Raw genomic sequence first — 13,647 nt, 5'->3', positions numbered from 1 at the left:
CCTGCCACTGGCCCATCTCTTCTTTGCTCCAGCATTATCACACTCACTAGTCCTCAAACATGCCACTGAGGCACCACCACATTCTTGGAGCACCTCTGTGCTCGGCTCTGAGATGTACTGGGAGTACAGGCACCAGATGCAGGCCTGGTCCTCAAGGAGCTCAGTCTGGTGGGACAAAGGGGTAAGAAGTCCTGCGAGTGGATGTAGATGTGGGGAGCCACACCTGGGGAGGGCAGAGGATCAAGGAAAGGCTTCCACATCCTTGCCTATGCTAACCCCTCTGCCAGGAATGCTCAGCTTGGGCCTCTTCATCCCTGAGCTCCAGTTCAGGTCACCTCTGGGAAGCCTTTTCTAAGCTCCTCCACATCCCATCAGGATCAGTCACTCCTACCTCTGCTCAGCTAAATCATTCTGCTTGGGCCCCCTTTGTGCACCCTCATTTCATACTGGTTGGTTTCCAAATCACTCTCCCTGATGGCCTGGGAGCTCCTCAAGGGCGGGGCCCAGGGTGGGAGCTGACCCAGGGCCAGCCTCAGTGAGGCTTGTGACCGAATGACAGAAGCAAATAGGTCTCCCCAGTCTGGTGTGGCCAGAAATATCCAACAACCTCCACAGCAGCAGGTGGGGAGGCAGTCCTGCCCAAGAGTTAGAGTACCGTTGGTACCCGATGGACTGGAGGTGTCCTTGATTCCAGGGGTCATAAACAGGGCAAGGGGGGCATCTTACGGAATTAGGCCCTGCAGCCTGCGGCAAAGCCTTTTCACTTGCAGTGTCTTGAGTTGCTGCTCCCTGTGCTTCCTGATGGAGGACAGACAGGAGCATTTCACTGTCAGTAATACGGAGTGCAGCTACTATTATTAACGTCATTTGGCAAAAGATTCTGGGGCTCAGAGAGGTTACAAAACTCACCCAAGGTGCCTGTCATAGTGGGAGACCACAGCAGGAGGATCATGCCCTAACCTTTTCTCTCCTGTCATGCTTTCACCGGTCATCTGGTTTGTGTGTGTGGCCATGGCCATGTTGAGTGCCCAGTGGTTTGGGCAGATAACATCAGACATCACGGGTGACATGCATCTCAATGAATAGAGCTATGGCCTGGGCCACAACACTGGCCCCTTCTCCAGGAAGTCCTACACTCATTACCAAGCCTTGCTACCAGGACCTCTGCAGCTAGATCCCACTACCATCGCCTCTCCTCTCTGCAACCTGGGCTGCACCTGTAATGGCCTGAGCCTGTACTACCTGGCCATGCACCTCTCCACACCCTGGTCCCACGTGGCTGTCTCCCAAGTGAGCCTCTGGCCCTGCTGGGGGAGGGGGCTCCCTTGGCAAGCCTGCTGTGCTGAAAAGGCCTCAAATCCACATTCAAGGTTCCTAAACCCAGAATGCAGAATTGCAGGGGGTCTCAGGGATCTCTCCAACCCTCTCTGTAACACAGCGGGGGTAGACGCACATAATGCGACAGAGCTTGCTCCAGGCCACACAGCTGGGCCATGTAAACTGCTTGTCTACTTGAGGTCAGTGAGGAGGCTGGCATCCACTTTCCCAACTGACCTAGGGTTCATGGTAGGCCCATTTTTAACCACAAAGGCTTCTCCCTAGCTGTAGACACACCATGGACCTTACGTGTCCACAACATAGTGGTGTCCCGCACCCCATCCCCTCTGGCTTTTCTGCAAGGACTGCCCACTAGGTCTTGGCCATAAGGGGCCAGGCTCTGTTTCCCATGTCAGGGATGGGGATGAAAAAGGGTTGCAGAAAGAACACAGCAAACATTCAGTCCTTTATGTCCCCTCTCCATTTGACAGATGTTCAGAGAGAAAGAATGTCATGTGACCCCCATGATGGGTCAGGGCAGGGTCAAGATTCCAGGTTCCCATATGGCTAATAGTACTTGAATACAGGATCAGGTCTCAGCAGGGGCAGAGCTCTCTCCTTTTCCCATCCCTATGTGCTAACAATCCCTAAAATTACTTTCTCAGTCTCTCCTAGGTCTAAGAGCAGAGAGTGCACAGAGGACCTCACGTCCATCAGCCTCCTGGTCCTCAGGCCCTTAAGTTACCAAAACCAGGCCCTCAACTGGTCCTCAGGTCCTTACTTAAGTGGCCAAAACCAGGCATAGGAAGGAGGCTGAACTTCAGCTTCCTGGCCACAAGCCACAGACAGGGACCGGCATCTGGAAGCTGCATGGTTCTTTGTAAATATTCCACAGCCAATTTCCTTTCAAAGACAGTGAGGCACACTACGCAAAACTCCAAATTAGTCCACTTTTTTGTTTGTTTGTTTTTGAGACAGAGTTTTGCTCTTGTCGCCCAGGCTGGAGTGCAATGGCACGATCTCAGCTCACTGCAACCTCTGCCTCCTGGGTTCAAGTGATTCTCCTGCCTCAGCCTCCTGAGCAGCTGGGATTAGACTGCCACCACGCCTGGCTAATTTTTGTATTTTAGTAGAGATGGGGTCTGCTATGTTGGCCAGGCTGGTCTCTAACTCCTGACCTCAGATGATCCACCTGCCTCCGCCTCCCAAAGTGTTGGGATTACAGGCATGAGCCACCGCACCCAGCCTCAAATTAGTCCACTTTAAGGACAGCAGCTGGTTTCAGTTTACTGATGCATTAGCTCTGCTATAGTAACAACCAACCCCCAAATCTCACTGCTTACTACAGCAAACACTGCTCTCTCATTCCTGTGACACTCAGTGGCTGCAGGCCAGTTGCTGTAGCTCGGCTCCATGGAACGGCTCCTCTGTGGGAAATGTGTTCTCACAGCAGAGGGAAGAGCATGGGCCAACCACACATGACTCTTCAGGCTTCTGTCAGACACAGGACAGCTCATGCCTGCGAATATCCCTCTGCATCGGAAGCAGGGAAGTACCCTCTCCCGGGGGGATGGGGTGAGGGCACTGCAGGAAGTCACACAGCTACAGGTGAGGATGGATAAACTCCTCTTAGGAACGGGGCAACAAACAGCTGCAGACAAAAATATACCCTATACCAACCCAACATGCTAGAAGGTTTTCCAGTTTAAAAGACAAAATCCTAAAATGTTAAAATTGTAGAGGAACTCAGAGGCCACTGTCCAAGTCTGTCACAGTCCTCCATATGACAAAGATGAAGAAGACTGGCAATCTTTTTAGGGTACCAAGGATCTCAGTTTACATGGTCTTTGTAAATGCTGAGCAAGATGTGGCTTTCCTGCCCTCATTTCGCCTCAAGGCATCTGCAGCAACCCCACATGGCTCCCCTCTGTGCTCATGAAATAACTTGAGGCCAGGGTCTCTCAGCTTTAAAGCCTTGGAATTCTATGCATTGTTTGTGTCTATATGTGCAGTTTGAGGGGTAGCTTCTCTAAGGTGTCAAACTCCACAGAAGTTCAGAATCATGTCACTGGATCCTGAGTCCATCTCCACAGACCAGGGTGCTGCTCAGGTCAGTTGCTGTGGTAACTGCGGCAGATGGTCCCTTCAGAGATGGAGTCCAGGGCCATCATGGCCAAGGCACACAGTTTTACATCAACTGAGGAAAGTGAAGACCAGCCAGAGAGGCTGCAGTTTGGGGAATCCAGCGGCTCCTCCCCTACCATGATGCTAGGAAGGACTATCCCCAGGGTGACAGAAATAAAGCACTGGACTCCAGCAGTATGTCCAGCTGATTCAGGCGTGCTAGGTTCCCAGCAGAGGAGGGTGAGGGAGGAGATCCAGGGGCCCTGGCTCGGTCATTGTATCTGGTACACCTTTCTCCCCCCGAGATAATTCTTGCAAAAAGGAGAAGATCCTACACAGACCAAAAATGCTGGTGTCAGGGCTTTTACAAAGTACCTGCCATGAACACAACAAAAGACAGGGTGTTAATTTAATTACAATCTTAACCATCCATGCACCTTCCTAACAACATTCAAGGTGAGCCTTTCGATGGGAGTCAACATGAAAATGCAAGTTTAGCAGAGTTATTTGGTTGTTCATAAATCTGGCAAATTAGCATGACATTCTCATCCTTACAACCTTGCCAGAACCTTTAGGCCAGTCCTCTGGCATCATGCATGTCTGTGGCTAAATATGAAATAAAACTATAAAGCATGGTTTCATTCATTCATTCATTCAGCATTCAGTGGTAAGCCAGGCCCTATGCTGAAAACACAGAGATTAAAAAACAAACACCCACACATCATCATCTTTGTTCTCAAATTCAGTCCTGGAGGGGAGGGAGATGAGGAACCAATTAATGACAGCAAGGTACAACTGCAGAAGCATTTGTGAGGCACAGCATTATCCCAAGGAAGCACGGTTCCCTTTATGAGGAAGGGAATCAAAAAAGGCTTCTTGGAAGATGCCATGTCTGAACTTGGCTTTAATTTGGGGAAGGAGTGGTTATGGGGGTTGGGGAGCAAAAGCCAGGAGGCGCAAGTAATCAGAACGTTTGCTGTGGCTAGGGCACAAAGCAAAAGGAGTGAGGCAGGCTGGAGAGGCAGGGAGGGCTTTGGCCTCCCGGGGATAGCGGCGTTGCATTGCTCAGTGTGCCTGCTTTGAGACAGAGGGTCTATTTTGTAGCTCCACCCAGTTTAGGGTCTGAAGTTGCCAGAAACCAGTCCCGGGTAGGCTCTTGCCTATGGCAATAATTTTAAAGGTAGTAACTTCCAACAGCATTTACATTTTCTGAGAAGCATGAATCTGGTTTCCTCCAAGCATCATTCTGCTTTCTTTTTTTTTTTTTTTTTTTTGAGATGGAGTCTGGCTCTGTCGCCCAGGCTGGAGTGCAGTGGCCGGATCTCAGCTCACTGCAAGCTCCGCCTCCCGGGCTTACGCCATTCTCCTGAATCAGCCTCCCAAGTAGCTGGGACTATAGGCGCCCGACACCTCGCCCGGCTAGTTTTTTGTATTTTTTTTTTTTTTAGTAGAGATGGGGTTTCAACGTGTTAGCCAGGATGGTCTCAATCTCCTGACCTCGTGATCCACCCATCTCAGCCTCCCAAAGTGCTGGGATTACAGGCTTGAGCCACCGTGCCTGGCCTTCATTCTGCTTTCTACTTAGATTTCTCCTCTGGGGTAGGGCAGAACACAGGCCTTTAAAGAATTCTGGGTAATTTGCTAACAACTGAGAAAATGAGCAGCTAAAAAATGTGTCTACAAACTAGAAGAAGAGAGATTTGGGACCAGAGTAAAACACCACCAAAGGTATCAATCAGATCTGGAAAAACCTTTCCTTCCTGCCTACCAAGCCAAAGCCAAAGCATTAAGACTAGCTGGACACCCCTATCACATCACTCAACACTACACCAGCTCCCATCCAATCTGCCTCCTAAACCTCTTTCTAATCTACCTCCTCCTACTTCAGGCCTCGCCACTGGACAGTACACTTCAAATCTTTACATTACTCTGTAATTTTTTTGTGTGGTGGGAGGATGGGGTCTCACTCTCACCCAAGCTGGAGTGCAGTGGTGTGATCATAGCTCACTGCAGCCTCGAAATGCTGGGCTCAAGCAATCTTCCTACCTCAGCCTCCCAAATAGCTAGGACTACAGGTGCACAACACCATAAAAATTTTTTTTGTAGAGACAGGATCTCGCTATGTTTCTCAGGATGATCTCCTGAGCTCAGGTGATCCTCATGCCTTAGCCTCCCAAAATGCTGGAATTATAGGTGTGAGCCACTGTACTCAGCCTATTGTGTACATCTTTTAAAATCTTTTTAATTTAAAAAAATCAACCCTGGTGTACACCACAATCAGGATAAAGTTTACGCTCCTTAGCAGGGCATTCAGGCCTTCTTGTATGGCCCTAACTTAGCTTTCTTTTTTTTTTTTTTTTTTTTTTTGAGTCAGAGTCTTGCTCTGTCGCCCAGGCTGGAGTGCAGTGGTGCAATCTCAGCTCACTGCAAGCTCTGCCTCCTGGGTTCAGGCCATTCTCCTGCCTCAGCCTCCTGAGTAGCTGGGACTATAGGCACCCACCACCACACCCAGCTAATTTTTTTTTTTTTTAGTAGAGACGGGGTTTCACCATGTTAACCAGGATGTTCTCAATCTCCTGACCTCGTGATCCACCCGCCTCGGCCTCCCAAAGTGCTGGAATTACAGGAGTGAGCCACCGCGTCCAGATGTATGACCCTAACTTAGCTTTCTAGCCTCATTTCCTACCACATCCAACCATTCTCTTTACACTAATACATTGGGCTCTTTTAGCTTAAGTGCAAAATCATCTGCTTTTCTCTTCTTTGCTTTGGTCAAAGCTTAAGGAAAAGTAGTCCAAGAGTCAACTTGCAGATCTGCTGAAGGCACTCCCTTATAGCCCAGGAACACCTCACAGCTTCTCTGAGACAACTGCCAAATCCATCTTGCTGCCACTGCTAATGACAAAGATGCCCTCCTATAGCAGGACTGCCCTGTGCAGTTCACAACAGCACTTCAACTCCTATCCTCTCACTGGCTCTCAAATACCTGAGAAATGTGTAAGCATGTATGACTCCGTTCCAGAGATGAGGCGGCAGTCCCAGAGGCAGCGTGTGCTCAGAGTCACACAGCCAGTCAATGATGATGGGTCTGACTTCAAGAGCCAATGCTCTCTTCATATGACAGTATCAGGAGCCGGGACAGTGGCATGCACTCGATATCCCGGCTACTTGGGAGGGTGAGGCAGGAGGACTGCTTGAGCCCAGGAGTTCAAGACCAGCCTGGAGAAGATACCCCGTCTCTATCATAAAAATAATTTTAAAAAAATTTGGGGGGCTGGGTGTGGTGGCTCACATCTGTAATCTCAGCACTTTGGGAGGCTGAGGCAGGTAGATGCCTTGAGGTCAGGCGTTCGAGACCACCCTGGCCAACATGGTGAAACCCTATCTCTACTAAAAATACAAAAATTAGCTGGGCTTGGTGGTGCATGCCTGTAGTCCCAGCTACTCGGGAGGCTGAGGCAGGAGAACTACCTGAACCCAGGAAGTAGAGACTGCAGTAAGCTAAGACCATGCCACTGCACTCTAGCCTGGGTGAGAGAGTGAAGCTCTATCTCAAAAAAAAAAAAAAAATTAAATTGGGTGTGGTGGCTCACACCTCTAATCCCAGCACTTTGGGAGACTGAGGCAGGTGGATTGCTTGAGCCCAGGAGTTCAAGACCAGCCTAGCCAACATGGCAAATCCTCATCTCTATTAAAAAAAAAAAAATTAAAAATAAGAAAAAGCAAACAAAAGAAAGAAAGAGCATCAGGAGATATAGGTATAGGTACAATTAGGAAAAGGAAGGCTGGCTGGGTGTGATGGCTCACACCTGTAATCCCAGCACTTTGGAAGACCGGCGGTGAGTGGATCACCGGGGTCAGGAGTTTGAGACCAGCCTGGACAATGGTGAAACCCAGTCTCTATTAAAAATACAAAAATTAGCCAGGCATGGTGGCGGGCCCCTGTAAACCCAGCTACTCAGGAAGCTAAGGCAGGAGAATCACTTCAACCTGGGGAGGTAGAGGTTGCAGTGAGCCAAGATCGCGCCACTGCACTCCAGCCTGGGTGACAGAGCGAGATGCTGTCTCAAAAAAAAAAAAAAAAAAAAAAAAAAAAAGAAGGCCACCCTAGCAGCCTTCATATACAAAAAGCGAGGCAGCTTTTCCATTCTCAGACCAGCCCCATTTATCTCCCCTGGTCTGGAGTGTTATGGCTGTGGTGCAGTGGGCTATCATCACACTAGAGCATGTTTGACTAATGGCTAAGTTTAATGGGCCAGGCTAGACTCCATGGCTGCTGTCTCACACACCTCTGTGCTCAGGGCAGAAGGGAGGGGAGTATGAGGCAATCAATCAGCAGCAGAATCAGAACCTGGCTGTACTCCTGGGATGGTGCCTGAGTGATACGGTTTGGCTCTGTATCTCCACCCAAATCTCATCTTGTAGCTCCCATGATTCCCATGTGTTGTGGAAGGGAGCCGGTGGGAGATGACTGAATCATGGGGGTATGTCTTTCCTATGTTGTTCTTGTGATAGCGACTAAGTCTCACGAGATCTGATGCTTTTAAAAATGGAAGTTCTTGACCGAGAGCGGTGGCTCATGCCTGTAATCCCAGCACTTTAGGAGGCCGAGGCAGGTGGATTACCTGAGGTCAGGAGTTCGAGACCAGCCTGGCCAACATGGTGAAACCCTGTCTCTACTAAAATACAAAAATTAGCTGGGCGTGGTGGCAGGCGCCTGTAATCCCAACTACTCAGGAGGCTGAGGCAGGAGAATCGCTTGAACCCAGGAGGTGGAGGTTGCAGTCAGCCGAGATCGCGCCATTGCACTCTAGCCTGGACAACAAGAGCGAAACTCTGTCTCAAAAAAAAAAAGGGAGTTTTCCTGCACAAGCTCTCTCTTTGCCTGCCGCCATCCACATAAGAGGTGACTTGCTCCTCCTTGCCTTCTGCCATGATTGTGAGGCTTCCCCAGCCATGTGGAACTGTGAGTTCTCTGTTAAACCTCTTTTCTTTGTAAATTGCCCAGTCTCAGGTATGTCTTTATCAGCAGTGTGAAAATGGACTAATACACTGAGCATCTTTCCCAGTCTACTCAGTGCCATGAGGTAACTCACCTGTGGTGCTGTAGAACCTGCAGCAAGGTGCTCTTGGCAGGCACCCGATATAGTTCTGCCCTGTCCTCATCTTCAAAGTAGACCTGCAAGATTAACAGAAGGGCAAGAGTCAGAGATAAAGCGCTTTGGCAGCCTTAGTTAAGGCTAAGCCCAGGGAAAATTTAAAAGATGGCAACTGTTAGCAGTTGAATGCCTCCTTTATATGGTTGTGTAGCTGGGTGCTTTGCATTTAGTCCCCGCCATGCCACTGTAAGAGAGGCTATTATCAGTTCCATCTTCCAAAGACAGAGTCAAGGCTCAGAGAAGGAGAACAACTTGCCAACATTACCCGGCTAGTAAACAGAAGAGTCAAGACTCAGGGCCAGGCCTATGTAGCCCTCCTTTCCCTAACAATTCAGACTAAAGCCATCAGGTATGTGGAGGAGAAAGCTATGGTGGCTCAGAGCAGAAAAGAGCCTGAGTAAGGTGAGAAGGATGTCTGGGCAGCGTGTCAAAGCCCAAGCAGGGTGAGGAAGACGTCTGCACAGGAAGCTGCAGAGGGTGTCAGAGCAAGACCAGTGGAGAAGGGCATCCATGCTGTGGACCAGCAGGCCTGAGCAGGGGAAGAAGTGCTCCCTTGTAAGATGGCTGTCCAAGCGTGGGGGTTGGTCAGAGGCCGATGGTGGGGTGAAGAAGGGTTATCCATGCATTGGGGGACAAAACTAATTATGGGCAGTATACAAGGCCCAAACTAGGCGGTAAGAAGGGTGACCACTCCTGGGAGGGGGTTGGCCTTGCGTGGGGGGTCAGAGGCCCAAGCAGGATGAGGAGGTGCCCATGTAGGGTCGTTTGAGGCAGTACAGGATGGTCAGAAGTTCTATGCAGGGTGAGGATAGGCAACCCACCACGGACGGGGGCAGTAGCCTAACATGTGGAGTCGAGAGTCCAAGTAGGGTGAGGAAGGCTCCACATAGGAGAGGGGCCAGCAGTGATGACAGGAGGGGAACTGATCAAACAAATAACTATATTAAGAATAATAAAGTCAGGCCAGGCATGGTGACTCATGCCTGTAATCTGAACACTTTGGGAGGCTGAGGCAGGTGGATCACTTGAGTCCAGGAGTTCAAGATCAGCCTGGGCAACATGGTGAAACCCCGTCTCTACTAAAAATACAAAAATTAGTTGGGCACGGTGGCAAATGCCTATGGTCCCAGCTACTTGGGAGGCTGAGGTGGGAGGATCGTTTGAGCCCAGGAGGTTGAGGCTGCAGTGAGCCAAGATCTCACCACCGCACTCCAGCCTGGGCAACAGAGCCAGGCTATGGTGTGGTGGCTCACACCTGTAATCCCAGCACTTTGAAAGGCCGAGATGAGCGGATCACTTGAGGTCAGGAGTTCAAGACCAGCCTGGACAACATGGTGAAACCCCATCTCTACTAGTAACAGAAGATTTAAAAAAAAAGAAAAAGAAAAAAGAAGAAGTCATTGTTACATATATAGAAAGGGAGAAAAAATCCTGTGGATGTTGGATTAGAGTTGGAGATACCAATGAGACATCATGGTTTTACACACACACACACACACACACACACACACACACACACACACACACATACTCCTCAGCTGAGGCACTGAGAAGGCATTGAGGCAGTAAGCTTGCCTGTCTACCCCCACTGTATTAATCAATACACTTATTGCACAGAGTTCTCAGCTTCTAAATACCATTCTTCACTAGAAAGAACCAGGGCTCCTCGGGAAAAAATAGCTGATTCCAGAGCTGGGGCAAGGAAAGCACAATTTGAACCTAGAACATCCTGTGTACCAACCACTTAAAAAATAGACAAGAGTCAAAAGGACACAGAAACAAATTTGAAGATCAGAGAGAACATCATGAGTAATGGGACAAAGAGAGATCACATACCACCTGATAGGTGCAATGAGAATACAGCATCACTTCTGTAATATTCCAGCCAAATATGCATAATCCAGGCCAGGAGCGGTGGCTCATGCCTGTAATCCTAGCACTTTGTGGGGGCCAAATCGGGCAGATCATTTGAGGTCAGGAGTTTGAGACCAGCCTGGCCAACATGGCAAAACCCCGTCTCTATTAAAAATACAAAACATTAGCTGGGCATGGTGGCGAATGCCTGTAATGCCAGCTACTCAGGAGGCTGAGGCAGGAGAATCGCTTGGATCTTGGAGGCGGAGGCTGCAGTGAGCCGAGATCGCACCATTGCACTTCAGCCTGGGCAACAAGAGTAAAACTCTGTCTCAAAACAAACAAACAAATATGTATAATCCAAATCTAGTCAGAAGGAAACATGAGACAAACCCATACTGACAGACATTCCACAAAATAAGTGGTCTGTAATCTTCAAAGGTGTTAAGATCAAGAAAGTGTACTGCAGTTGAGTCACATGATCACAAAAATATGAATACAAACTTTTTAAGTAAAAAAAAAGTGGAGGAAAGACTGAGGAGCTCTTCCATACCAAAGGAGACTAAAGCTACATGATGACTAAATACAGTAGTGATTCTGAACAAAACCCTTTTGCTATCAAGAATTTGTGAAACCCGAATGGAGGGTTAGATGGTAGCAGTAAATTAAAGTAAATTTCCTGCTTTGATAGCTATATGGGTATTATAAAGAAAAATGTCCTTTTGTGTAGGAAATGACACTAAAGTATTCAGGGGTGATGGGACATCAGTTGGCATCCTACTCTCAAATGTTAGAAAAAGAAAATTCTTTATGCTGGAAATTATGATTTTTTATTTAAAAAATCCCAACAATGGAATGTTATTCAGCCTTAAAAAGGAAAGAAATTCTGGCTGGGCATGGTGGCTCACGCCTGTAATCCCAGCACTTTAGGAAGCCAAGGAGGGTGGATCACTTGAGGCCAGGAGTTCAAGACGAGCCTGGCCAACATAGCAAAACCCCATCTCTACTAAAAATACAAACAAAATTAGCCAGGTATGGTGGTGCATGCCTGTAATCCCAGCTACCTGGAGCCTGAGGCATGAAAATCACTTGAACCCTAGAGGCAACGCTACAATATCTGAGATTGCACCACTGCACTCCAACCTAGGTGACAGAGCAAGATTCTGTCTCAAAAAATAAAAAACAAATAAAAAGGAAGACAGTTCTGGCTGGGCGTGGTGGCTCACACCTGTAATCCCAGCACTTTGAAAGGTCGAGATGAGCGGATCACTTGAGGTCAGGAGTTCGAGACCAGCCTGGCCAATGTGGTGAAACCCCATCTCTACTAGAAATACAAAACTTAGCTGGGTGTGGTGGCACGTGCCTGTAATCCCTGCTACTCAGGAGGCTGAGGCAGGAGAACTGCTTGAACCTGGGAGGCAGAGGTTGCAGTGAGCCAAGATCAGACCACTGCACTCCAGCCTGGGTGAAAGAGTGAGACTCTGTCTCAAAAATTAAAAAAAAAAGGAAATTCTGACACATGCTACAATATGTATGAAACTTGAAGACATGATGTTAAGTGAAATAAGCCAGACATAAAAGGACAAATACGGTATGATTCCACTTATATGAAGTACTTAGAATTTCAATTTGGGATGATAAAAAAGTTTTGGAGATGGCTGGTGGTGATAGTTGCACAACAATGTGAATGTCCTTAATGCCACTGAACTATATACCTAAAAATGGTTAAAATGGTAAATATTATGTCATGTATATTTTACTATAATTTCCAAAAAAAATAAAGCAGTCAGTTTCTCCCCCCCTACCAGCCTTCCCGCCACCGCAAAAAAAAAAAAAAAAAAAATTAATTCCATAGAGGAACGAAATAAAACTTCTCTTACCTCCAAATTATCAGGGCAATACTTTTGCTCTAGGTCCCAAGAGGGTGTTTCACCAAACATCACCATTAGATGATCAATAAACCTAAGGATAAAACGTGTACTTTCTGGGTATCAATAACTCATGACCAATTTTCCCACATCAGTCCCCAGACACTAATTCAGAGTTATCTAGCATGTATAAAACATGAAATGCAGGCTTAACCCATTTGACAGCAATACTCAAAATGTGCATATGTATCACTTGTCCTATTATGACATATTTTTTTTTTCTTTTGAGACAGGGTCTCACTCTGTCACCCTGGCTAGAGTACAGTGACATAATAGCTCACTGTAGCCTCGACTTCCAGGCTCAAGCAATTCCTCTAACTTAGCCGCCTGCATAGCTGGGACTACAGGTACATGCCACTATACCTGGCTAATTTTTTTCTTTTTCTTGTGGAGACGGGGGTCTCCCTATATTGCCCAGGCTGGTCTCAAACTCCTGGGCTCAAATGATCCTCCTGCCTCAGCCTCCCAAAGTATTGGGATTACAGGTGTGAGCTCTGCACCTGAGTGACAGGATTTTCTTTTCTTTTTTTTTTTTGAGACAAAGTCTTGCTGTGTCACCCAGGCTGGAGTGCAATGGCACGATCTCTGCTCACTGCAACCTCCACCTCCCAGGTTCAAGCAATTCTCATGCCCCAGCCTCCCAGGCAGCTGGGACTACAGTCATGTGCCACCACGCCCGGCTAATTTTTTATATTTTTAGTAGGCATGGGATTTTGCCATGTTGGCCAGGCTGGTCTTGAACTCCTGGCCTCAAGTGATCCTCCTGTCTTGGCCTCCCAAAGTGCTGGAATTACAGGTGTGAGCCACCGTGCCCAGCTGACATAATTTTCTTTAAACAGATTCAGGGTTAAAAACATTTCTGGTCGGGTGCAGTGGCTCACGCCTGTAATGCCAGTACTTTGGGAGGCCGAGGTGGGAGGATCATTTGAGCCCAGGAGTTCAAGACAAACCTGGGCAACATAGAGAGACTCTGTGTCTACCAAAGAATTAACAAATTACCCAGATGTGGTGGTGTTCACCTGTGGTTCCAGCTACTTGAGAGGCTGAGGCAGGAGGATCACCTGAGCCTGGGAGATGGAGGCTGTGATGAACCATAATCACACCACTGGACTCCAGCCCGGACAACAGAGTGAGACCTGGTCTCCAAAAAAAAAAAAAGAGTACAAAAAAATTGTCTTACAATTAGACTCATTCTATGCATTAACCCTATGAAATCACAAGATACATATATATATATATATATATATATATATATATATATATAT

The 13,647-nt window shown here is 47.9% G+C and overlaps 1 protein-coding gene across 1 annotated transcript in view; it reads right to left on the bottom strand.

Moving 5' to 3' along the window:
• Window positions 1-2,596: 2,596 nt before the first annotated feature.
• The window catches only part of TTC4 (tetratricopeptide repeat domain 4), a 28,877-nt gene continuing 17,826 nt past the window's right edge, over window positions 2,597-13,647 (bottom strand). Inside the window, exons 8-10 of the mRNA XM_017869396.1 lie at window positions 12,335-12,416; window positions 8,538-8,620; window positions 2,597-3,816 (exon numbers count right to left, since the gene is read on the bottom strand). Coding sequence (XP_017724885.1) covers window positions 3,714-3,816; window positions 8,538-8,620; window positions 12,335-12,416 — 268 coding nt within the window. The 3' untranslated portion in view covers window positions 2,597-3,713. The remainder of the gene's footprint in view (window positions 3,817-8,537; window positions 8,621-12,334; window positions 12,417-13,647) is intronic.

This window comes from Rhinopithecus bieti, unplaced genomic scaffold (genome assembly GCF_001698545.2).
Source record: "Rhinopithecus bieti isolate Rb0 unplaced genomic scaffold, ASM169854v2 scaffold_4916, whole genome shotgun sequence".
Classification (NCBI taxonomy): domain Eukaryota; kingdom Metazoa; phylum Chordata; class Mammalia; order Primates; family Cercopithecidae; genus Rhinopithecus; species Rhinopithecus bieti.
Note: the sequence above shows the minus strand (reverse complement) of the source record. Positions and strands in the feature narration are given on the sequence as shown.